Source organism: Balaenoptera physalus (assembly GCF_965194825.1).
Source record: "Balaenoptera physalus genome assembly, chromosome: 5".
NCBI classification, from domain to species: Eukaryota; Metazoa; Chordata; class Mammalia; order Artiodactyla; family Balaenopteridae; genus Balaenoptera; species Balaenoptera physalus.
This window is the reverse complement of record NC_138884.1, coordinates 9,086,475-9,113,311: the sequence shown is the minus strand read 5'-3', so window position 1 is coordinate 9,113,311 and position 26,837 is coordinate 9,086,475. Positions and strand designations below refer to the sequence as shown.

The following is a 26,837-nucleotide window of genomic DNA, read 5'->3' as shown; positions in this document are numbered from 1 at the left end:
ACTTATATATTAATAATTAGGTGGAAAAAAATTCCAGAAGGGACCTGAGAACGCTGCAGCTGTTCACTGGAAACCAGGAGGAATAGAATAATTGGAAAATGGGTCAGGGGAAGAAGGAGAGGACATAGTAAAAGCACATCAAGACTAAGACCAAGACCAAGGCAAAAGGTAACCAAACTTAGACCACATTCCTGACTACATTTGAGGCTGCTACTTCCCCATCTCTCATTTATTGCACCCTGCCTTCGACTCTACCACACCAATGAGACATCTGTCTCAGAGGTCCACAATGACCTCTTGCTGGATAAACATAGTGATTCATTTTAGTTTTTATCTTATTTGACATCTCTTCCACATTCAACATTCCTGGCTACTTCCCTCTCATTGAATCAGTCTCCTCTCTTAAGGCTTTCCTGTCACCACTTTTCCTGGGTTTGTCTAAATATCCAGCAGCTGCTTTGATTGTCTCCCGCCCTTTGATTGTTGGTGTTCCCCAGGTCTACCTTTTTAAACCCATTAAACCTGTGTGGAGGGGAAAACTAATTCATTTTGCAACTGAAACAATAACCACCTGCCCCCTTCACACAGGTGCTTTTCCTACCAACAACCATCATAGCTGGGCAGCAGAAGTGCTTTATGAATAATTGCCGTTTCTTCACACGGAATATTGAAAAACATATACTCTGGGGTCACAATTTAATCAAATCAGTAATTTTTACTGCTTCATCAAGGACAAAAAAAACCAAAATCCACCCTCTTCTTGCGGTGTACTCTCCTTGTGTGAGGCAATGCGTTCTCATGACTTCACCCATCACGTGCATACTGATAACTTCTGACTATTTTCCCAGCCCAGATTTCTCTCCTGAGTTCCACACTCAAATGTCCAGACATGGGCTGGAAATGTCTGCTCAGAGGTCCTATAGGCGCCTCAATTCAACATATCCAAAATGGAATTCCCACCCAAACCAGCCCTTCTAGTCTGCCCATCTTGATGAATGGCAGTGCCTCTCACTCAGACCTTCACATCTGTAATTTTCCTCCTTCACATCTGTAATTTTATCCTCCGCTCCATCCTCACCGCCATTTCCTTAGATCCAGCTGATACTGTGGCTTCCCAACTCATTTCCCTGCCTTCAAGGTCACCCCTTGTCCATTCTCCACATGGTGATCATCACACACTCATGTTTGCGTTTTTTCAGTCTCACCTCCCAGAGAGAGTAAAAGTCTTTAGCATTGCATAAAAGACCCTTCCTTCCTGGTCTATTCCCTGCCCCGGCTCCCTTGTAATTTTTTCTACTTCTAACCTTCCTTCTTAAGCTTTATCCCAGTCTGTGTATGTTTTTCTCTCTCCCTGTAACACATCTCCCCACTTCTTTCCCAGGCGAACTTCAAATGTCATTTCCCATGGGATGTTTATTCTGCCACTCCTCCAGTTGAAGTCTCCCTTTCATTTATTCCTATGACATCCAATACTTACTTCTATCCTAACACTTACTACCCTATATCAGAACTCTTTTCTTCCCTGTCTTCACCTTGAGACTGTGAATTCTTCGAGGGCAGGGACCAGGTCTCATTTCTAGATAATCCTAACAGCACGGTAGGCATTCAGTAAGGTTTGGAGTGCATGGATGACATACTTAGAATAGAGAAGTTATTCTCATTCCTGATCTTTATCCTTAGCACTGAAGAGTATGCCCTTCCAAAGTGATGAAGCATGGAAAGAATGATTACGACCAGAAACGAAACCCTCAGATTTCTTCGATTACAACCAAGTGGGCAGGTGAGTCCAGCGCCACTGTTTTAAGATCTTGTTCAGTCGGTTCTAGCGAGTTAGGCTGGCAGAGCTGAGAAAGCATGACGGTGGCACCTGAAGTAAGAAACAATGACAAATGTAAGAAGACCCAAGCCTAAGGGTCTTTGTAGGTCCTGCCAAAACATCTTTACACTGTGATATTTCCGTGAAGGTAAACATACTCTTAAGGATCAGAGAAAAGTGAGACGCTTGTCTACTGCCGAAGTCTAAAGCCAAATTCATGAAAGAGAATCCCGACCCCAAAGTGTCAATTTGGAAAGTCAGAGAATAGTAGCATCAGGTTTTCTAATAGTAAAAGCTCTTGCTTTCAAGATCACACAGTTTGTTAGGTGTCACACGAGGAACCTGTTCCAAGCTGTACCCCATAGGTCACTATGCAGTTTTTGAGGACAGGGCCCAGGCGGTTTTACTCAGTCGTACACACACACAGCACCTGTCACCATCCTGCTACAGTGGGCACTCAGCTTGCTGAATGAAGGAAGGAATGAATAAATGTGCTCTACCATAGGGGTGTAGATGAGAGGGAAGAGCACTGTCGTTTCTCCAAAGATGGAAAGCTTTAGTATTTCTGGGGAAAATAAATATTTACTTCGAAAAAAACTTTATCAAAGCAAAGGCAAAAAAATGTTTTAGATGTCTGAAAGATCTGTGTTAAGTTGCTGAATCAGTCGTCGCTATTTCAGAGGATGATGGAAACTTATCTTCTGAAATGTTGGCATGTCTGCACAAGAGGTGTCAGGGCCAAATGGTCCAGTCTGGAGTTGCCTGAATCCTGCCCTCCTTACCTGCATAACTGAGCAAGTTACTTTAACCAGTTATTTAACAAATGACTCATTTTCATCATCTGTAAAATGGGGATGATTATACCACTTAAGGTTGTTGAGAGACATGAATAGTTAATACAGAACCTTCGAAGTAGCATATCTCTTTTTCTGCCACTAATTCCTATCTCTCTAGGTGTCATTTTGCTTTTCAGTAAATGTTTCTCTGTGGGTTTTTGTTTTTTCCCTCCCCTTCTGTGCCTTCTTCCCCTCTCACTACCTTTCTACTTTTTTTTTTTTACTATCTCTCTCCCTGCCTGACTGAATTTTTTCTTAATATTCTCATACTTCTCCCTCACTCACCTAAAAAATGACTGATGGCTATGAACTTTATAAACTTACAGAATAAGAAACTTAATAATGACTATTAAAACCCTATTTTCTTTTTCCCAAACTAATTTCTGATCTCTGCCATATTTAGGCATACTTTTTTTAATATTTAAAAAATCAGTGAACATTCATGTTAATTTAGTTCTGATTTTCGTCACCTAATATAACTTTATACCGAAGGGGATCAGGATATGCCCCCCTACCCCCAATATGCCCCTTTGGCATGAGGATTAATTTGAGCTGAAGGCAATTAAGAATCAACAGATGCAGGCCTTCCCTGGTGGCGCAGTGGTTGAGAATCTGCCTGCCAATGCAGGGGACACGGGTTCGAGCCCTGGTCCGGGAAGATCCCACATGCCGCGGAGCAACTAGGCCCGGGAGCCACAACTACTGAGCCTGTGCGTCTGGAGCCTGTGCTCCGCAACAAGAGAGGCCGCGACAGTGAGAGGCCCGCGCACCGCGATGAAGAGTGGCCCCCACTTGCCGCAACTAGAGAAAGCCCTCGCACAGAAACGAAGACCCAACACAGATATTAAATAAAATAAATAAATTTAAAAAAAAAGAATCAACAGATGCAGAAAGAAGCCTTCTCAGCATTTCCCTTATCTAAGAGCAGAAACTTCTGAGAAATGAGGCTGTCATAAATTCCCTCTTCAGCATGAGCTTACTCCTAGGAGAGAGATCAAAAGTAAATAGGCCGTAAATCTCCTCTCTGGGAGTTTCGTGGCCATGAAGGAGATGGAAAAGCCCACTTGCATATTCATAAATATTATCACAGGCTTTCTTATCTCCAGTTTATTCTCCTAAAAATCCTTTTCTTTCCTATGGAAACCTACTTGTTCTTTCCATAGATTTTTCTCCATCTCCCTCTTTCCCCTAATAAGTTAGGTAGATAAGCCTCTGTCTTTAACCAGTTAGCTAGCTACTAGCTGCTTCCATATGAATAAGGCTTTTTTCTCCTGTTGTCTTTTGTCAGTTTAATTCAGAGGTCCCCAGGAACTCAACCTAAGAGGGTACAGCAAAAGTTTTTTCCTCCTCAAATACTTCATATGCCATGATCAATATAGACCATATACTTGTTAATTTTTATGATTATGGTATCATATACCACAGTTTGTCACATTCTCCTCTTGTGGGGCACGTTGATGTTTCTGATTTTTTATTCTTTTTAAGTATCTCCTTCCTTTAGGACACTTCCCTTGTGTTCTCTGCTACATAAGATATATACAAACATACAAATGCATAATTATGGAAACATATAAAACTTGCTGCGTTTGTTATCTAGATCTTCAGTCTTGTGAAAAAAAGTAAAACGGAGACAGGCTGGGGCCCGGGACGCTTAGCTGCAGTGCTACATTCTCGCACCTGGACACACCTCTCATCCAGCAACAAAATACAGAGAAACTCTATGGGACTAAAAATAACTGCGTGCATGCGCAGTTGGGGCAAATTCTGGACCCAAAAGATACAAAGAGACCAAAAAAAACCCCCAGCTGCCACTTCTGAAGAGTTGAGAGCAAAAACAGGGTGCCGGGAGCAAAAACAGGGTACTGAGCATGCCCCGGGCACCTGGCACCACCAGAGGGGCGGGCAGAACACCTAAGCCACCCCTCTGGCCGGACCCCTGGTCACAGCACTACCCTCACCCCGTTTAAGGAGCCAGCTCGCCCCCCGCCAGGGAGCAAGCAAGCAAGGGAAACTGTTGCTCGTTCTCGCTGCCCCGCGCTGCTGCAGGGGCCCCATAAAGCCTCGCCCGAATTGCTTGTCTAGCCTCTAGTCAATTTCTATCGCTTGCGGAAGGCCAAGAACCCTGGTCGGTATCAAAACGAGGCAGTACTGCCCTCCAGAGAGTCTCTCTTCTCTGTAGAGCTGATCAAGGTACCAGTCGTGAACTATTGTACCTAGATTGCTTAAACTCTAAACGTTTATTAACAGCTGCACAAACTTGCGGGGAAATACAGAGAGGTGAGGTTGGTCTGCCCAGTAAAAAATGGTTGCTTTGATTTGCGCTTCCCTCTCCCAGAGCTGCTTCTGTCGCCAGTTCAGTACACAACAAGTTCGAAGAGTTTACAAGGAGAGTGTGTCACGATTACTGCTTTTCCGTTGTAGCTTTTGGCTTTTAAAATTCAGAAGCACCGTGGAAGCAGGTTTGGTGTTTCAAAGTTCTGCCACAAGTGTTAATTTTATTTTAAGTAATGTTCATAGCCTCAGTTTATGTTGTCATTTGGTTCATAATGATGATTATAAACCTCGGTTAAATGATTACCGTCTGAACAGCACCGTACTATAGGACTACAAAAGCCTAAGACGTGGCCCTTAACTCTGAGTAGTTGATAATTGACAAAGTGAGAAACCCAGACTATGAGTGCTGAGGGACTTGTACATAACCATTGAGAGTCTTGATAATAAAAGTATGCAACATAGGATTTTTGACTCTTTGTAAACAATTCCTAAGTCTTGAGTTTGCTTCTAAATCTTAAAGAAAATTTGGAGCAACTTTTCCATACCCTGGAACATAGGAATAGATTATCATAAATTTACATGAATGCATTCTAGTGGATTCTGAAGATTCCATCATAAGCCAACATAGGCTGGGAAACAAAACAAGTTTGGGATAATATCAAAGACCCTTCCATCATTTTCAAATGGCTTAGCTAAGGACTGCTCTCCGTTACTGCCTTTCCGAGCACTGAGGAATGGTTAAAGCCAGGGGAAAAACAGGACTGGCAAAATACTTGCCTGGGGACCACCTTCCCAACCTCCCCACCCTCATAATTTGGATTGGCTTCCCTCCTACGCCATACTACGGATTCTGATAAAAGTCTTCTCTAGCTAAAGGACTTTACTGTTCTTTGAATTAGAGGATGAAGCTGGCTGTTTGAAACCTTTCTCACTTTCCCTATTCCAAAGGGTTCAGTATCTGCTCAAACAAGATCAGGAATTCAAGTCCATCTACATCCTTAGGGACATGCATATTTTTGAAAGGTAAAGGAGGCCTCCAAGAATTAGACACGATTTTTGCTACAACTCTTCACTTTTGCACAGTGCTTCCTTTATGAGAAATACGGGATCTTCACTGGTTCTTTGCCTTCGTAAAGAAATAGCTGGGGATTTCACAGAAGTTCCTAGGAGTGGTTGGTTTATTCCTAGTTGTTTGAAAAATAGGTGTTCCAGGGTAAGATAATATGCACTGTTAGATAGTGTGCCTAAGTCAGTAGAAGGGCTTCCATTTAAAGAGCTTCCTTCCCATACGTTTTATCTTATTTAAGAGCTTTAAACCAGAGGTTTTCAAATCTTGTTCCACAGAACCTGGGGGGTCGTTAAACATTTTATTCTGACTTTCTGTTTGTGAGATTGTGGATATCTTTGATTTTAAAAGTACATGAATATATTCTTGTGAAGATTTGTGAATTGATTAATATATTTTATCAAGTACCTACTGGTATACCAGGCACAATTCTGGGGACTAAGGCTATATCAATGAACAAAGCAAATGAAAATTCATGCCCACATAGAGCTTAATTCTAGTGGAAGGAGAAAAACAAACATACGTAAGGAAATTACATAATATGTTAGAAGGTGATAATTGCTATTAACAAAAATAAGATGGTAGATCAAGAATGCTAGTAGGAGGAACTACAATTTTTTTTTTTTTTGAATTCTCATAGTTGACTTTATTTATTTTTAAAACATCTTTATTGGAGTATAATTGCTTTACAATGGTGTATCGGTTTCTGCTTTATAACAAAGTGAATCAGCTATACATATACATATATCCCCATATCTCTTCCCTCTTGCGTCTCCCTCCCTCCCACCCTCCCTATCCCACCCCTCTAGGTGGTCACAAAGCACTGAGCTGATCTCCCTGTGCTATGCGGCTGCTTCCCTCTAGCTATCTATTTTACATTTGGTAGTGTATATATGTCCATGCTACTCTCTCACTTCGTCCCAGCTTACCCTTCCCCTTCCCCGTGTCCTCAAGTCCATTCTCTAGTAGGTCTGCGTCTTTATTCCCATCCTGCCCCTAGGTTCTTCAGAACCTTTTTTTTTTTTTTTAGATTCCATATATATGTGTTAGCATATGGTATTTGTTTTTGTCTTTCTGACTTACTTCACTCTGTATGACAGACTCTAACTCCATCCACCTCACTACAAATAACTCAATTTTGTTTCTTTTTATGGCTGAGTAGTATTCCATTGTATATATGTACCACATCTTCTTTATCCATTCATCTGTCGATGGACACTTAGGTTGCTTCCATGTCCTGGCTATTGTAAATAGAGCTGCAATGAACGTTGGGGTGCATGTGTCTTTTTGAATTACGGTTTTCTCAGGGTATATGCCCAGTAGTGGGATTGCTGGGTTGTATGGTAGTTCTATTTTTAGTTTTTTAAGGAACCTCCATACTGTTCTCCATAGTGGCTGTATCAGTTTACATTCCCACCAACAGTGCAAGAGGGGAACTGCAATTTTAAGTTGGGAGGTCAGGTAGGCCTCGTGAGAAGTTACCATTTGAGGAAAAGCTTGAAGGAAGTGAAAGAATGAGCCAAATAGATAAATAGGGGAAGAACTTTCTAGGGAAAAGGAGCAGCTAGGGCAATGGCCATGAGGTGGGTCCGTGTATGAATATTTGAGGTATAACAGAGAGATATGTCTCACTACATTGCAATCGGTAAAGGAGAACATGAGATGAGAGGAGTAGGGGTGGAAGATACAGATTGTAAAGGTCTTTGGCTTTTACTCTAAGAGAAATAGGAAAATAAATGAATACATGGTGGGAAGTCTTTAAACAACAGAGATGTATATTTTCAAAAAAGTATCCCCACCTCCTAATCCCATACTTCCCAGACATTGCTGCCATTTTGGGTCATATCTTTCCAAAGGTTTTTCTATGTGATTACATACATAGATGGGTACATACAGAAATACATAGTTTTGTTTTGTGAGGGCATGTGTGTGTGTGTCTGTCTGCATGGGTGCATTTTAACATAAGTGAACTTATGTGCCCTGTGTTAATTAGCAACTTGCTTTTTATAATTAATATGTCTTGGAGATCTTTCTTTGTCAAGACAGTACATAAATTTCTATCTCATTCTTTATTGTATAATATTCTATTGTATGCATATGCTACATTTTGTTTAACCATACCTATATAGGTAAATATTTAGGTTCTAATTTCTCTCCTTTGTTCCCTTTCTCCCTTCCTCCTTTCCTTCCCATATTGAATTACTATTGTCTTAATATTACATTTAATAATATAAAATTACATGTTACATGAAACATGGGAGGAATTTGAAAATTAAAGTTTGTGTTACCTTCTTTCAGAAAAGCAATATGTGTTTCCTACATTGGAAACACTTAGATTTACCTCCATGGAAGAAAGGCCTCAGTTACTTCTTAAGCAAGGACTTATCTAATGTTTATTGTTTGGAATAAATGGGAATCATGAGAGTTTGAGCCCAGTAACTCTGAGCTTTGCTAAGAGTTGACTCAGTCAGCTTACCCAAGTCGACCGTGGGTCTATATCAGTAGGAAGCAAGGATCCAGCGTCCAAAATCTGCATCTTCTATGCTGGGCACTCTTTTTCCCAACTACCTACAGCCTGCGCCAGTATGCCATTCAGCCAGCCCTGTTGTTGGCTCGTGTGTGTAAGTTTCGTCTACCCAACCTTGATGTCAGCCCCCGGAGGACAGGACTGTGCCTTAAATTCTCACAGCGTCAAACTGATCCCCAGAATCATGGTTATTTAGTTTTAACGTATTTTTTTAATTATCCCTGAAATTGTATTTGCCAAGTAAGTTTTATTTGGTTTAGAATAAATCTTGGGATAAAATTTCTGCCGTCTCTATGGATATGTTGGCATTTCTTTTAAGTTTATCATTTTGCACTAGTCTGTTTTTCCCCCCAGGCCTTGCCTGTATACAGACAATTGCACTACTAGTGTAATACACACATGCCTTGCTCAATTAAATACCAGGCAGGATACAGGTACCTCTGCTTTGTCCATGCTTACATCACAGCAAAAGGGTCAACTGTGCAATAACTAGAAAATTATCACACAGAATCACAGTAATATCATATAAATAATTTCACACTTATTTATGTTTATGATAAAGAACGGGATGAAAGTTGAATCCTCGCTGGTACCCAGTTGGTGTCAATAAATGCTGGTTCCTCTCTTCTCCCTTCAAAAGGAAATAATTAGCCTTATTTAAAAGGGAGAACACAGTTAAAAGAATTTCAAATATATCCACATATGGCAGAAATTTTATTCCAAGGTTTGTTCTAAACCTTTTCCCTAGCTGGAATAAAGAATAATCTCACACGTATTTCAAATGTGTGAAGATTTGTTGTGTTGTATGATTAAAATGCAAATTTATTTAAAAGAGCTATCTAATCTAGTGCGAAGCAGCCGCATAGCACAGGGAGATCAGCTCGGTACTTTGTGACCACCTAGAGGGGTGGGATAGGGAGGGTGGGAGGGAGACGCAAGAGGGAGGGGGTAGGGGGATATATGTATATGTATAGCTGATTCACTTTGTTATACAGCAGAAACTAACACATTGTAAAGCAATTATACTTGAATAAAGATGTTAAAATAAGTAAATAATAAATAAGCTATCTATGTTATTCTTGGTGTTTGAATTATATTTTCTCTGAGGGGTAAAGTACAGCTACTACCATGAGGGAGGAGGGATCTCCCAAATTAAAAAGTGATCCTCACATTTAAAAAAAACCCTGGAGGAGTTATTTCTTAATGATCAGAGTTTCTGTTTGGGGTGATGAAAAAGTTTTGGAAATGGATAGTGGTGATGGTTACATAACATTGTGAATGTAATTAATGCCACTGAATCAAACACTTAAAAATGACTAAAATTTTATGTTATATGTATTTTACCACAATAAAAATGATGAAAAGAAATAGATGGGACTTCCCTGGTGGCACAGTGGTTAAGAATCCACCTGCCAATGCAGGGGACATGAGATCAAGCCCTGTTCCGGGAAGATCCCACATGCCGCGGAGCAACTAAGCCCATGCACCACAGCTACAGAAGCCCACATGCCCTAGAGCCCGTGCTCCGCAACAAGAGAAGCCACCGCAATGAGAAGCCCGCGCACCACAACGAAGAGTAGCCCCCGCTCGCCGCAACTAGAGAAAGCCTGCACGCAGCAACGATGACCCAATGCAGCCAAAAAAAATTTTAAATATAAATAAATAAATTTAAAAAAGAAAAGAAAAAAAGAAATAGATGGAATTTCTTAACAACATCAAGATTTTTTAAACTTGCATTTCATTTCAATAAATATTTATTGACTGCCTGAGCTGTGCTTAGGTATGCACAGTAGAGAGGAAAATCAGGATAGTGACTTGACTTGACTATAAAGAGGACTTCCAGCAAGGCAAGTTCAGTAATCGGCATTTCACGTATCTCATGATATTGTTATGCCAGCTCTCTAAGGAAAGCATTGTTACCACCATTTTATGTTGAGAAACCTTGGATTAAAAAACTGGTCACGGGCGGTAAAGAGTGGAGCCAGAAGCTCTTAGTATGTGTCATATTTTGTCACTTGACATCCTTCCTTCATGTTTTCAGAATATGAAATGCCTATTAATACAACCTTAACTTCCTGTTATACTTCTGGTTTAGAAAAGAGCATTAGAAGGATAGCGTGTTCCAAATATAGCTCCTCTCTTCAAATCTCTAGTGGGCTTTTGCACTGAAACCTAATGCTGTCTGTGTTTTGGTTTCTTTCACTTCCTTTCCAAATCTGTGTTATCTTCCTGCTTGTATTCTTTTGCTAGAAGACAGAGCTTATGAAAGGAGACCCGTTACGTCACGTCTAGCAAAAGACAGGAAGTTTACACAGAGCAAAACTATTTGCTAGAATCGGTTTTTATCCTTGCTAAAGTTGCCATTAGTGTCGGAGATACTGTCCTCAGGATTCTCTTGCACAAAGAAAAAGAGAGAAAAATATCTCTCTGACACGTGAATTTCTTCCTTTTCCTATCCCCTTGCCAGGAACGTCGGAAAAGGATCCCAGGCTGGTTAGAGGCTTTAGGTTGTCAGTTTGAATCCCAGTGATCGAGAAGGAAATGCGGTTAATAACCACCTAACAGTGGAGAAAAAAGGAACTCAAGGAGATTGGAGAACCGGACAGTATCCCACGGCTAGCTTATTTGGAAAGCCGCAGTCTTTCTGGTAGTTGCAAGACGTAGCCAGGGGCTGGTAAGTTCCCTTTCTGATACTTTCTCTTGCACCTTGAGAGCTGGCAGGAAGGGAAGCTCCTGGACTTTAATAGACGTGGATCTTGGTTGAAGTCTCTGTGGGAAAGCCAACAAGAGTCGAAATCTTCTCAGTATCACCACTGCCTCCCTACCAAGGTGCTTTCCTTCCAACATCACAGATCATAACTGAGGTGAGTTGTTTGTTTTTGTTTTTTTCACATGTTCATACTGAGTGGAGAATCTTGATTCTTTTTTGGTATGTGCTTTTAACAAGTGTGTCAATGAAACCAGTACTTCTCCTACTTGAATGTGTGTATGAATCACCTGGAGATCTTGTTAAAAAGCAGCAGAATTCAGTGGGCCTGAGATTCTGCATATCTGACAAGTTCCCAGGTGACCTCAGTTACCAGGTTCCCAGGTGACCTACTGGTCCATGAAACACGAGTAACAACGGCCGACACCCTCTCGGTTTATTGCTTTTGGGGGAAAGGGGTTGGGAGTTGCTGGCAGAATGAAGGTATTTGGCTGAGCACATGATTTATGTAGAGCGCCTGGGAGGAAAATCAGACACCATTGTGCCCAGGTTGTACCTGCTTTGATGGACAGGCTCAGAGTTTGGGGGGGTTGTGTTAAATAGTTCCTAGATGCGGTAAGCCACGCCACCCCAAGCGAGAGAGGATGTTGGTCTGCTCCTTAGATCGCATGGGCCACTTTGAGCAGAGCCAGAAATATTTTTGCAGTTTTGGGGAATAAGTATCCACATCATGCCTTACTGGGGTAGCTAGTGGTCATTTGAACGTTTCAGCTTCAGTTGAAAATCACACATCTAGAAAAATAACTGGTGTCTTCCTCCTCCCATTCGGAGGTGAAGACTGTACAGCGTGCGAATCTGTGACGCGGTTTAAAGTCAGCTGGAGTACGGAATATGATTGATGTGTTTTCTCTTCTCCTGTGAGTGTTCCTCTTTAAATTGAGCAGCTCTGTGTCCTAAATGATACATATTTATCAGAAAGTTGCTCTTAATCCGAAAGCCACAAGCCGAGAGGGTGAAAAATGAATAACAGGGAGGGTACCCATTCTGTGCCTCCTTGAGGGGAGGAACAAACAACGGGAGAAGAAAAGGGAGAGAAAGGCAAGTTGTGGCCAGGGAAGTCAGGCGTGCAAAGTGAACACAAGAAACCCCAGCCTGATAATAGAATTCTTTCCCTCACACGCATGGGAGTTTTTCTAGAGGAGTAGCTTGCGTCTTCCTCAGCTAGAAAAATGTGCTGGAGACAGAATAGGTAAATTAAAAATTGCATTGTTTTAATGAACATGCTGGAACTATTTGTCATTGAGTCAAGGACAGTCAGTGGAATCAAAGGTCAGTGGCATGAACAGGCCTGGTGAGGCTCAGTATGAAGCCATTAAAGCATCCCAGACGGAGGGGAGTTGCTTTTGTTTGAAATAAACGGCAAATAACATTCCTTTCCATTATGGAGCATAATGGGGGGGTTACTTAAAAATTTAACAACTTACGTGGCACAGACACTGACTAATCAGAACAGAAGCTGCTGTAAACAGCCCACACCACAGCAGACCACTGACAGGCAGTAAGAAGTGCGCAGGGCTGAGTATCAGCCTAAGCTAAGTTTTCATGAACTTTTATGGGGGGAGAAATTGTAAAGCTACAGATGAGTTTAGAGACATATAATCATAGTCCTAACCACCATCTGTCAGCACTTTGGCCCCATTCTCTCAGGTGAGGCCACTTCCCTGTCTTTCCAAGCCCGGAGCAACCCCTCATTCCGCCTGTGTATCTCCTGCAACCTTCACTAAAGAAAGTGGGGATCTCTTCAGTCACTGCAGGTGACTCAAAATCCTATCCATTTCCTGAGTAGAAGGGAAAATGCGTATATTCTTTTGTAAACAGATACAGCAGAAAATGCAACTTGATCAGCACGCTATCCTTCCATACAAAGCATTGTCACATATCTCACCCTGCTTGATTTTTCACGACCGTCACGGGGTACACGTCAAGGGGATTATTATTTTTACCTGTCAGTGACGAAACTGAGGCTCCAGTTCAGCAATTTGTGACAAGTCCCACGGCTGGTTAGTAGGCGTGTTGGATTTAAACTTGCCCGTTTGCTGTAAGTTCCGGTTTATCCTGTACTTTCCTTCATCCTGTCAAGCATCCTCTCAAAACCTATGACAACCGTTATTGCTCTCTGCTGGGATTTGTTTGCTTTTCATGTCAAAATTTGAAACCTTTGTGCATTAAAACGAATCCTGTTTCTACTTCTTCTGTCAAAATTATCTACCTTTGTCATAACCTTTGCATCCATTAGCGCCTCTACTCCCTAGGAATAAGCATTTTAGAGCAGGGCTTCTCAAACTGTATTGTGATTGAAAATCACCTGGGGAGCTTGTTAAAACTCAGATTCCTGGGCCCTAACTTCAGAGATCTGATTCAGTAGGTCAGGGCCCAGGCCTGAGAATTCGCATGTCTAATAGCTCCCAGGTGATTTTAATGCTACCATCCGGAGACCATGCTTTTAGACTACAGGCATAGCTTCGGTCAGTATTTTTAAATAACATATTTGTGGTTTAGTGAGGAGGCTTTGTGTGCTTCACAACAGAGATTATAGAATCAGAATTCCTGGGTTTGAATATTGATGGCATCACACTTAGAAGCTGTGCGATCCTGGGGGACTTAACCATTCTGTGCCTCAGTTTCCTAATCTGTGAAATGGACACAATGATACCACCTACCTCATATGGTGGTTGTGAGGATTACATGACTTAACAGTGCCAGGCACAGACTATCTCTGTATGTGTTCGCTCTTATTATTTCTAAGTCTTGCTCAATTCATAATTATGCTTTATAGTAGAAACACCGACAGCAAGAAGATATTGCGTGAGCAGGTATCAAATGCTGTTCTTTGATGTAGATGTTACCCCAGGACTTCATCATGAGTTAAACATGTTCTTACGTGTGTATAAGTAGATGTCCTGAGCTGTCAGCTAGCACTTCCCACCAAGGGGATAGAGAGCAGATGATGATGAGAAGTTGGCAAGGGCCCGATCACGCAAGGCTTTACATATCATCTTAAAAGCTTGAACTTGACTCTGACAGTGATGAAAGCCATCAATGTAGTTTGAAGCTGGGGGGGTGCCATCAGAATTGCATTTTAGAGATGTCTCCTGCTGCAGTATGGAGGCCAGTTTGGGAAAAGGTTAGACTACAGGCAGAGAGCCGTTTAAATAGACTGTTGCAACCATCATGGAGAGAATTAATAAAGGCTCAAACGAAGGCAGTAGAGTAAAGCTCAGAGCAGGAATCCCATGGTTCAGGTGATGGAATGGAGCATATGCCATGACTCAGAAAGGAAATGTGATACTGTGTTAAAACTCCTTCGCTTTTGCCTCTTCTCTCCATCGAAGCTCCAGGAGGCTGAGGACTGAGCCTAACTTCTATGTAGTCCCAGCCCCTAACTCCTAGTAGGTCTTTGATGGATGTTCAGTAAGTGAATGGATGAGGGAGAATAAATCACATCCTCCTTGTGGTCAACAAGCGTCTATGTGATCTGGCCCCTGTATATCTCTCCAGCCTCATCTTCCTTCTCTCTCATCTTTGTTCTTATCACGCTGGCCTTCCTTAATGCCTTTGAAAATGCCCAACGGTGACCTCCAGTCCAGAGGGTATCAAACTACTGTCCTTGGGGCAAATTTGTCTTGCCACCTATTTTTTTTATTGAATGAAATATTCTTTAAATTCTATAGTGCTTCACAGTTTTTGAAAGTTTCACACAGATGATTTCATATATCCCATAATAACCCCCCTTTTTGTAATCCCCCTCCTCCTATATTGCCCCCCTTCCCTCTCCCCACTGGTAACCACTAGTTTGTTCTCTATACCTGTTAGTCTACTTCTTTTTTGTTATATTCACTAGTTTGTTGTATTGTTTAGATTTCACATATAAATGATATAGTATTTGTCTTTCTCTGTCTGACTTATTTCACTTAGCAAAATGCCCTCCAAGTCTATCCATGTTGATGCAAATGGCAAAATTTCATCCTTTTTAATGTCTGAATACTATTCCATTGTACATATATACACCACATCTTCTTTTTCCATCCATCTGTTGATGGATACTTAGGTTGCTTCTATACATGGGCAATTGTTCATAATGCTGCTATGAACACTGGGGTGCATGTATCGTTTTGAATTAGGGTTTTTGGTTTTTTTGGATATATACCCATCAGTGGAATTGCTGGTCATATGATAGTTCTATTTTTAGTTGTTTGAGAACTCTCCGTACTGTTTTCCACAGTGACTGCACCGATTTACATTCCCACCAACAGTGAAGGAGGGTTCCCTTTTCTCCACATCCTCACCAACTATTGTTACTTGTGACAGGTGTGAGGTGATAGCTCATTGTGGTTTTGCTTTGCATTTCCCTGATGGTTAACGATTTTGAGAATCTCTTACCACTTATTTTTATAAAGTTTTATTAGAACACAGCCACACCCATTTGATTATGTATTGTCTATGGCTACTTTAGTGCTACAGTAGCAGGGTAGAGTAACTGTGACAGAGACCACATGGCCTGTGAAACCCAAAATGTTTACTGTCTGTCCTTTTACAGAAAAAAGTTTGCCAATTCCCTGCTCTAGTTCTTTGGAATTGCTGTGACCTCTGATTTAAAACTCTACACTCGGGAATTCCCTGGCAGTCCAGTGATTAGGACTTGGCACTCTCAATTCCCGGGGCACCGGTTCAATCCCTGGTCAGGGAACTAGGATCCCGTAAGCCGTGTGGTGCAGCCCCCAAAAAACAAACAAAAAATCCTCTACCCTCAGCAAAGCTACAGTAATTGAAACTGTGGTATTGGCATAAAGATATACAGACCAGTGGAACAGAAAAGAGAGCCCAGAAATAAACTCTCATATAGGGTCAAATGATTTTCTGCAGAGGTACTAAGACCATTCAGTGGGGAAAAGACAGCCTTTTCAACAAACGGTGCTGGGAAAACTGGATATCCACATGCAAAAGAATTAAGTTAGACCCTTATCTTATACCATATACAAAAATTAAGTTAAAATGGATCAAAGACCCAAACGTTAAGAGCTAAAAGTGTAAAATTCTTAGATGAGGACATAGGGGAAGAGCTCATGACATTGGATTGGCAGTGATTTCTTGAATATGACACCAAAAGCACAGGCAACAAACAAAAAACTAGATAAATTGGACTTCATCAAAATTTTAAAGTTTTATTCATCAAAAGACATTATTAAGAGAGTAAAAAGACAAGCCACAGAATGGCAGAAAATATTTGCAAATCGTATATCTGATGAGGGGTTAATATCTAGGATATAAAGAACTCTTACAGCTCAATAGCAATAAAAGCCAAACAACCCAATTAAAAAAGGCTAAAGGACTCGAATAGACATTTCTCCAAAGAATATATACAAATGGCCAATAAGCACATGAAAAGATGTTCAACACCACTAATCATTAGAGAAATGTAAGTCAAAACCACGAGCTATCACTTCATACCCACTAGGATGGCCCTAATGTAAAAAAACAAAAAAAGGAAAATAACAAGTATTGGCATAGATGCGGAGAAACCGGAACCTTTGTGCTTTGCCAGTAGGACTGTAAAATGGTGTAGCTGCTATGGAAAACAGTTTGGCGTCTCAAATTAAACAGAGTTCCCATATGATCCAGCAATTGCACTTCTGGGTATATACCAAAAGAATTGAAGGAGGGCACTCAAACAGATAGTTGTACACCCATATTCATAGTAGCATTATTCACCGTAGTCAAAAGGTGGAAGCAAACCAAGCGTCCATTGACAGATGCATACCACAAAGTGTGGTATATGCATACAATGGAATAGTATTTCTGCCTTAAAAATTTTGACACATTCTACAGCATAGATGAATCATGATGACATTGTGCTAAGTGAAATATGCCAGTTATCAAAGGACAGATATTGTGGGACTTCCCTGGTGGCGCAGTGGTTAGGAATCCACCTGCCAGTGCAGGGGACATGGGTTTGAGCCCTGGTCCGGGATGATCCCACATGCCGCGGGGCTACTAAGCCCATGCAACACAACTACTGAACCTGTGCTCTAGAGCCCGCGAGCCACAACTACTGAGCTCACATGCCACGACTACTGAAGCCCGTGCGCCTAGAGCCCGTGCTCCACAACAAGAGAAGCCACCGCAGTGAGAAGCCCGTGCACCTCAACGAAGAGTAGCCGCCGCTCACCGCAACCAGAGAAAGCCCGCACGCGGGGTGCACGCAGCAACGAAGACCCAACGCGGCCGAAAATAAATAAATAACTTTATTTTAAAAAGACAAATATTGTATGATTTCACTTACATGCGGTACCTGTAGTGGTCACATTCATAGAAACAGCAAGTAGAATGGTAGCTGCCACCAGTAGGAGAGTGAAGTGAGCAGTTACTGCCTAACGCGGACAGAGTTTCAGTGTGGGAAAATGAAAAAAGTCCTGGAGATGGATTGGTGGTGATGGTTGCACAACAATGTGAATGTACTTAATGTCACAAAACCCTACCCTTAAAAATGGTACATTTTGTGTTATAGATATTTTACCTCAATAAAAGGAAAAAAACCCTCCTACCCTCAGGTCTTTGCATGGCTGGTTCTTACTTATTTTTCAATTTTCAGCTAAAATGGTATCTCCTCAAGGAAACCTCCCATTACTTTATGTGACTTCCTTGTAGGACGTATCACTATCCGAAATGACCTTATTAATACATTTATATACATATTTATCATCTGGCTTCATTAGAATGTAAGCTTCCTGAGGATGGGGTCTTTGTTATTACAAGGTGTATCCTAATGCTTAGTTCTTGGCACATAGTAGATGCTCAATAAATATTTGCGGTTTAGGGGAACAAAACCTCCTACCCTGAAATGTGTCTCCGTGGCTTGAGAATTATTTTGGGCTGATTGTTTTTAAAAAATAAAAGGCTCAGGAAGTCTTTCTTTTTACCTCCCCCATAACTGCCTAAAAGAATTTAGATAAAAGGCCTGGTTCAGGAAGAGCACTACCACCCAAGATATCTATAAAGAATAGGGGCTAGGTGTGGTAGGGGGAAGCTGGCAGGGCCTGGAGACCAAAGTTTTCTCTGCGTCTCATTGTCTGTGCACAGAATAGCAAACGTTTGGTTACCAAACATTTGCTTTTCCATCTCCATGTGAATTGCCTTCCTCCCCTTTGAAGTCCCTACCCCCTTTTCCTTATCTCAGATGGCGTATAAGCCTCAATTGCTTAACTTGTCCTTGGGCTTCATGTTCTTTTAGAGGTCCTGTATGTACATAATTAAATTTTGTTTTTTTCCTGTTAATCTGTCTCATGCCAATTTAATTCCTAGACCAGCTAGAAGAACCTAGAACGGTAGAGAACACTTTTTTCACTCCCCAACCGTTGAATAAACTAATAAAAATAGCTTAGTGTGAAAAAAGGGCTCTAACTGGAGGTTGTATTAATAAATGTACTCTGTGGGAGGTTTTTTTTTTTTTAATTGAAGTATATTGAAGTTGATGTACAATCTTGTGTTAATTTCTGCTGTACAGCAAAATGATTCAGTTATACATACATATGTATACACACACATTCTTTTCTATATTTTTTTCCATTATGGTTTATCCCAGGATATTGAATATAGTTGCCTGTGCTATACAGTAGAACCTTGTTTATCCATTCTACATATAATAGTTTGCATCTACTAACCCCAAACTCCCACTCCATCCCTCCCCAACCTCCACCCGCCTTGGCAATGACAAGTCTGTTCTCTGTGTCTGTGAGTCTGTTTCTGTTTCGTAGGTAAGTTCATTTGTGTCATATTTTAGATTCCACATATAAGTGATATCATATGGTATTTTTCTTTCTCTTTCTAACTTAACTTCACTTAGTATGATAATCTCTAGGTCCATCTGTGTAGCTGCCAATGGCATTGTTTCATTCTTTTTTATGGCTGAGTAGTATTCCATTGTATATATGTGCCACATCTTCTTTATCCATTCATCTGTCGATGGACATTTAGGCTGTTTCCATGTCTTGGCTATTGTGAATAGTGCTGCTGTGAACATAGGAGTGCATGCATCTTTTTGAATTATAGTTTTGTCTGGATGTATGCCCAGGAGTGGGATTGCTGGATCATATGGTAACTCTATTTTCAGTTTTTTGAGGAACCTCCATACTGTTTTCCATAGTGGCTACAGCAACTTACATTGTCCATGGGAGTTTTAAATGTAAAATAGTCAAAAGTTAAAAGTCAAACCGAAAATTTAACTTCAGTTGTATTAGCTGTGATGGTGGAGTGAGAGGAGTGAAGAAGAAATCAATCAAACGTATTTGCGTAGAGTATTTCCCTTTACTGACTCTGCATATGAACTTCCTTCTCACCCTCCCAATTCCCAGGACTTCAGTAATTCCCCTCTTTCATCTCCATGCATTACCCATCATATACCTGCTATCTATGACTGCTTTCATGCTACAATGCCAGAGTGGAGTGGTTGCAACAGCAAGGGCATGGCCCACAGCCTAAAATATTTACTATCTAGCCTTTCACAGAAAAAGACCTGCCAACCAGTCTCTTATGTAGATAAAGATAGTAGACTAGAGACATTTGTTTACTCTTCTCCGAGAACTTTAATGATATTCATGTAAGTCGGTCTAGAAATATGTATTGAGCACCTACTATGTGTCAGGCACAGTCTTAGGCATGGGGGATAGAACAGTGAATGAAATAGAACCGGGCTCTTGTAAAGCTCACCTTCTAGAGGGAGAAGACAGATAATAAACAGTAACTAAATCTATATAGTATAGCATGTTAGAGGGTGAGACGTGCTAGAGAGAAACACATAGTAAAGGAAGGGGTAGTCAAGAAGGCAAAGGGAGGTTTTACAATTTTAAATAGAGCAGAGGAAAGCATTTAGGTCAAGGAAAGGGAGGCAGGCTCATGTCTAGCATGTTAGAGAAGCACCTAGGCAGCCGGTGTGGATGGAGGAATTATTCCTCTCTGTGTTCCCCACAGCCTCACATTCTGGCTCTGTGCTCTATTGGCTGCCGGTTTAAGGCATGTACCCCGTGCTGTAGGTCAACATCCCAACCTTGCCTGGTGTCCCAGCTGGCACTATAATCGAGCCTTCAACATGCCAGTTCACTGTTATATCAAGCCAGCTACTTCTGCACGATGGGGTATGTAGTGGATTTTTAGAGCGTAAACCTATTTCCAAACCTCTCTGACCACACATCTTCCCATGGTCAAAGACAGTATTGTGTGGTATACCATGACAATGGATGAGACATTCTGTAACTTCATGATGGCAGTGTTGGCAGAAGGCTCTGCAGGCAGGGAAAGTAGACTTCTACCCAAAAGATGTAGCCGTCCCTGAGAGCATAAGGAGCTGTTCCCTTTAGGGTGGAAGGAGTCCACCATAATCAGCTGCTACTAGATAGCCACCTGTCACCCTGGACAGTGGTGCCATATCAGCGACTTAGTACTGGCTTTGGCTGTTGGCAGATTGGGCACAGTTACAGCAGTAGTCATAGCCACTTAGGGAAGCAAACACCACGTTATCAGCGTACACTTTCTTCTATGCTGCCATGGCTACTTTGTATATGGACCCATTGAGCAAGCCCTGGGATGCCTGGAGAAGGGGGCTTCCTGACATTCACAAAATGGATCCTCTTGATCGTCTGATTTTTTGACAGCTCCCAACATCATGGATACCCTCTACTGGGTATATACACGACATACAAATATTCTCACACACTTTGTGTCTACTCCAAAAGGCCCATACTTGGTCCGTCTTGTCACCAAGTTTTCAATTAGGTCTTTCTAAGTCCCCAACCAGCTGGCCAATCCAGTAGCCCCTGCCCATGAATCATTATAGATCTTTGTACCCCAGGCCATGAAATAAATAACCAGATATATCCCTCAAAGTTCTGTCCACTTGGAGGGCTTCATTCAGCATGGTCCTCTGTGGTCATGCCTGAGTGGGTTATAGTACAATGGACATCCACTTTAGTCAGTGTAGCATCATTTGCACATCTATCAGAGGACTCGACTTGTGCTTTATTCCTTCTGTGAACTGTTCACTGGGAATTCCCCAAGAGGACACTTGTATAGGTTGAGGAAAATGTAGACAAGTGATAGGAAAAGGTACCTTGGAAGTTGGAGCCAACTGGTCATACATATTAATTGTGCCTTCTGGACCTGCTGGGGCCCGGTCTCCTTTATACTGGTTCCTTATTACAATAAAAATGTTGCTGTGTACATCCAGTTTTATGGTTCATGATGGGAAATTCAGGTTACATGGTCACTTGGTGCCATGTGGTCATGTGTTTAGTCTCAAACACAAGGGCTAGTAGCAAGCCAGGAGCTGCTTTTCAGGCAGAGAATATTTGTCATCAGAGAAGGCTCTGGCCTTACCAAACCCCTAGAGGTCTGTGCAGTGATAATCCTACTTGAGCTTGTGTCAAAGCTGTATATAGAATCTCTCTCTGCAACAGACACTTCTAATACCATTTAGCCTGCTAGGTCTTGAGCCCAAGTGTCAGGGCAGCTTCTCTTGAAGCCTGGAGGGCTTTCTTGTACCTGGCCCTACTCAAAAGTGGTAGCTTTACAAGTTATCAAATGAATGGGTTGCACAAATATTGCATACATCGCCTTCCAATTTGAAAGATTTGGCAAATATGGTGGAGGAAATCTAGAAGTCTCTTTTAATTGCTTCAGTTTTCTTTTTTCTTTTCTTTTTTTGAGTTCAGTTAACATTGATTTATAACATTATAAAAGTTTCATGTGTACAACATTATATTTTTACTTCTATATACCCTACAATGTGCTCACCACCAAAAATTCATTTTCTGTCCATCAGTATACAGTTGATTCCCTTTAACCATTTCACCCTCCACCCCCTACCCTTTCCTCTCTGGTAACCACTACTCTGTTCTCTGTATCTGTGTGTTGGTTTGGTTTGGTTTGGTTTGTTCATTTATCTTATTTTTGTTTGTTTATTAGTTTTTATATTCCACATATATTTTTAGGATTCTCTCTATATAAAATTATGTCATCTGCAAGCAATGACAGTTTTACTTCTTCCTTTCCAAATTGAATGCCTTTTATTTCTTTTTCTTGCCTAATTGCCATAGCTGTGACTTCCAATACTATGTTGAATAGGAGCAGTGAGAGTGGGAATCCTTTTCTTGTTTCTGATATTAGAGGGATAGCTTTCAATTTTTCACCATTGAATATGATGCTAGCTGTGGGTTTGTCCTGTATGGCCTTCATTATGTTGAGGTATGTCCCTACTATACCAATTTTACTGAGAGTTTTTATCATAAATGGGTATTGAATCTTGTCAAAACCTTTTTCTGCATCTATTGAGATGATCATATGGGTTTTATCCTTCATTTTGTTAATGTGGTGTATCACATTCATTGATTTGCAAATGTCGAACCATCCTTGAGTCCCTGGAATAAATCCCACTTGCTTGTGGTGTATGATCCGTTTGATATATTGTTGAATTTGGTTTGCTAATATTTTGTTGAGGATTTTTGCATCTGTGTTCATCAGGGATATTAGCCTTTAATTTTCTTTTTTTGTGCTGTCTTTGTCTGGTTTTGGTATCAGGGCGATGGCCTCGTAAGATAAGTTAGGAAGTGTTCCCTTCTCTTCAAATTTTGGGACTATTTTGAGAAAGGTATTAAATCTTCTTTGAATGTTTGATAGAATTCACCTGTGAAGCCACCTGGTCCTGGACTTCTGTTTTGGGGAGCTTTTTGGTTACTGCTTCAATCTCTGTACTAGTGATCAGTCTATTCAGATTTTCTGTTTCTTCCTGATTCAGTCTTGGAAGGTTGTGTGATTCTAAGAATTTGTCCCATTTCTTCTAGGTTGTCCAATATGTTGGTGTATAGCTGTTCATAATATTGTCTTATAACCCTTTGCATTTCTATGGTATGTGTTGTCATTTCTCCTCTTTCACTTTTGATTTTATCTACCAGAAACTTCTCTTTTTCTTAGTGAGTCTAGATAATGGTTTGTCAATTTTTTTTGTTTTTTTCAGAGAATCAGTTCTTAGTTTCATTGATCTTTTCTGTTGTCTTTTTGGTCTCTATTTCATTTATTTCTGCTCCGATTTTTATTATTTCCTTCCTTCTACTACTTTGGGCTTCATTTGCTCTTCTTTTTCTGGTTTCTTTACTTGTAATAGTAGGTGGTTTGAGATTTTTCTTGTTTCTTGAGGTAGGCCTGTATTCCTATAAACTTCCCTCTTACCACCGCTTTTGCTGTATCCCATAGATTTTGGTCTGTCAAAGTTTCATTTTCATTTGTCTTCAAGTAATTTTTGATTCCTCCTTGAGTTCGTTGTTGACCCAATAATTGTCCAGTAGCATGTTGTTCAGTCTCCACATACTTGTGATTTTTCCAGATTTCTTCTTGTAGTTTATTTCTAGTTTCATTCCATTGTGATCAGAAAAGATGTTTGCTATGATTTTGATCTTCTTGAGTTTATTGAGACTTATTTTGTGTCCCAACATGTGGTCTGTTTTTGAGAACATTCCATGAGCACTTGAGAAGAGTGTGCATTCTGCTGCATTTCGATGGAGTGTTCTGTACAAGTCTATCAAATCCATCTGGTCTAAATTTTCATTTAAGGCTGCTGTTTCCTTGTTGACTTTCTGTTTGGATAATCTATCCATTGATGTAAGTGGGGTGTTAACGTCTCCTACATTATTTTGTTGCAATCAATTTCTCCCTTTAGGTCTGTTAATAATTTTTTAATCTATTTTGGTGCTCCTGTGTTCGGTACATATATATTGATCACTATTATGACTTCTTGATGAATTGTTTCCTTTATACTGTCCATTTTGGTCTTTTATTACCTTTTGGGCCTGAAGTCTATTTTGTCTGATGTGAGTATGTTTATACCTGCTTTCTATTGGCTTGAACTATCATCTTCCATCCCCTCACTTTTAGCCTGTGTTTGTCTTTAGACCTGAGGTGTCTCCTGGAGGCAACATATACTTGGGTCTTTTTTGGGTCTTTTTTTAAAATCTATCCAGCCATTCTGTGTCTTTTGATCGGTGAATTCAATCTATTTACATTTAGGGTGATTATTGATAGATGAGGCGTTAGTACTGCCATTTAATCTTCTATTTTCTGTTTGCTCTATATCTCCATTGTTTCTTTTTTCTTGTGTTTCTGTCTGCCATTTTAGTTGGGTGGTTTTCTATGATATTTTTCTTGAGTTTTCTCTTTTTCTATGTTTCGTGTCTCTGCTCTATGTTTATGTTTTGTGGTTACCCTGAGGTTTGTATAAAAAGTCTCATAGATAAAGTAGTGCTTTTTCTGCTGATAGCATTTTGTTTTCATTTACCTTTATGTTTTTGTTATTTCAAATCTTAGCTTTTTATGTTGTGTTTGTCACCATACTGAGATAGCTAGTTATTTTTCTGCTTTCTTTTTTTCTCCCTTTAACCCTTTTACCATAATTAAGTGTTAAAAACCTTTTCTGATATAGAGTTACAATTTTCTGGTTCTGTTTACCACCTTTGTTAAAATTTTGTGTATTTCTGCCATTTTGTTTCTGGTAGAAAAGCTCCTTTCAACATTTCTTGTAAGGCAGTCTACTGATGATGAACTCCATCAAATTTGTTTGTCTGGGAAATTACTTCTTCTTAATATAGGGAAGGTAAGTGCTAGGTGGAGTGTTCTTGACTGACAGCTTTTATCTTTCAGTATCTGAGAATGCCGTTGCACTCCTTCCTGGCCTGTAGGTTTTCTGCTGAGGGATCTGCTGATAGCATAATAGGGGTTCCTTTGTAGGTTACCATCCTTTTTTCCCTGGTTGTCCTTAAAATTCTTTTTTTTTTAAAATCATTGACTTTTGACAGTTTTAATATAATGTGTCTTGAAGAAGGTCTTTTGCATTGAGGTAATCAGGTTTTTTCTTAGCTTCATCGATTTGTATGTCCAGTTCCTTTACCATGTTTGGGAAGTCCTCACCTGTTATGTCTTTAAATAATTTCTCTGCTCCCTTCTCTCTCTTTTCTCCTTCTGGGGTGCCCATTATCCTAATGTTGCCTTTTCCAAAAGAGTTGTATATCTCTCAAAGAATTTCCTAATATTTTTATATCATATTTCTCTTTCTTCTGCTGCTTGTATGATTTCCAGATTTCTATCTTTAAGCTCACTAATTCCCTCTTCCATATGATCTGCTCAATTTCCAATGCTTTCTAATACATTCTTCATCTTGTTTATTGTGTTCTTCAGCTCCAGAATTTGTTTGGTTCTCTTTTAGAGGTTCAATTTCTTTGGTAAAGTATTCGTTCTCTTCATTAATTTTATTCCTGAGCTCATTAAACTGCCTTTCTGAGTTTTCTTGTTTCTTCGAGACAGCTATTTCAAATTCTCTATCAGATCACAATATGCATGACTTTAAGCTTGGTTTCTGGAAAATTGTCATTTTCTTTTCATGGTACAGTGTTACTGTGGTTCTTCATGTTGCTCGATGAAGTATTCCTCTTCCGGTGCATTTGAAGTTAAATGACAGGTTAGCTGTTAGAGTCCTTTCTTTTGTTTTCCAGTAGATGGTGGTATCATACAAGTTTAGGGTTTCTTTCACTTGAGCTCCCTGTGGTCATATTTGAGATTTAGCACTTTCCATCCTCAGCTGTCTCCGTAAGAGGTGTGGCTCCATGCCTTTGTTGTCACTTCTTGTTCCTCTGGGGTGGTTATTGCCTTGTTTCTGCCAGAACTGCCCTTATCACTGGGATGGTGGGCTCTTTCCTTGCATCCAGGATCCCTTGAGACACAGGCTCCACAGTGGGGGGAGGGAGACATTGGGAGGGGAGCTGGGGTCAAGCGGACATCCCTACCGTGTCTGGCGTTGTAAGGTTCGCAGGCTCTACCACTGCGGATGATGGGCGCAAGGGCTGGGGTCACGAGTACCTCAACCAGTGGAGGAACAGTGTCCCAGGCCCCATTGCCGCTGCTGCCCAGTTACCTGTGGCCGTGGGCGCTAGTGCAGTTGGGAGGCCGGGGTCGTGTGTGCCACTTCCCCTTCTGCTACTAGGTTCTCTGAAGCTGTGGGCTCTGAGTGTGAGTTGCTAGAATCCATTCAGAGTCCCAGCATTAAGATGCATTATCGTGAATTTAAAATCAGACAAATCATAATGTTTACGTGTTTTTCTCCACCCACATTCAACTGCAGGGATGCAGGCACAGAGTGGGGGAGGTTTGAATTTAACTAGAGCTTCTGGTTTTGCCAAGCAAGTGGCAACACAAAAGAGGAACAAGGGACTTGAGGGTGTTTGCAAAGGGTATTATCATAATGAATGATCATGGAATTTCAGCTGGTATGGAGATTAAAGATGCCAGTAGGGATGAGGCAGAGTGAAGTATGGGGGTTTTCTTAGAGTTGGGTTACTAGAAGGAGCTAGGTGGAAAGGTGGGATACGGTGGTCAGAGAGCAAGACGCATAAAATGAGATTGGTAACGACAGTGTCCATGGCACGCCCTGGAGGTGTATAGCTGAAGCAGGGTGGAGAACAAGAACACTGGAGGAGAGAAGTTCAGGGTAGGCAGAGACCAGCATGCTAGAAAAATCACTT

General features: G+C 40.9%; 1 protein-coding gene across 12 annotated transcripts in view; it reads left to right on the top strand.

The window, feature by feature from the left end:
- ABCG2 (ATP binding cassette subfamily G member 2 (JR blood group)) overlaps positions 1-26,837 on the top strand; it is a 156,187-nt gene that overhangs the window by 1,115 nt on the left and 128,235 nt on the right. For 4 of the 12 annotated variants that reach the window (XR_014263575.1, XR_014263576.1, XM_082461721.1 and 1 more), the window contains exons 2-3: positions 21-168; positions 1,681-1,780. Coding sequence is in view for 3 of the 12 variants with exons in the window: in XM_082461721.1 (XP_082317847.1) it covers positions 1,708-1,780 (73 nt within the window). In the remaining 9 variants the exon portion in view is untranslated. Of the gene's footprint in view, positions 1-20; positions 169-1,680; positions 1,781-10,986; positions 11,384-26,837 lie in introns of those variants that run through there. The other 8 variants (XM_082461725.1, XM_082461724.1, XM_082461718.1 and 5 more) reach the window with 6 other exon arrangements.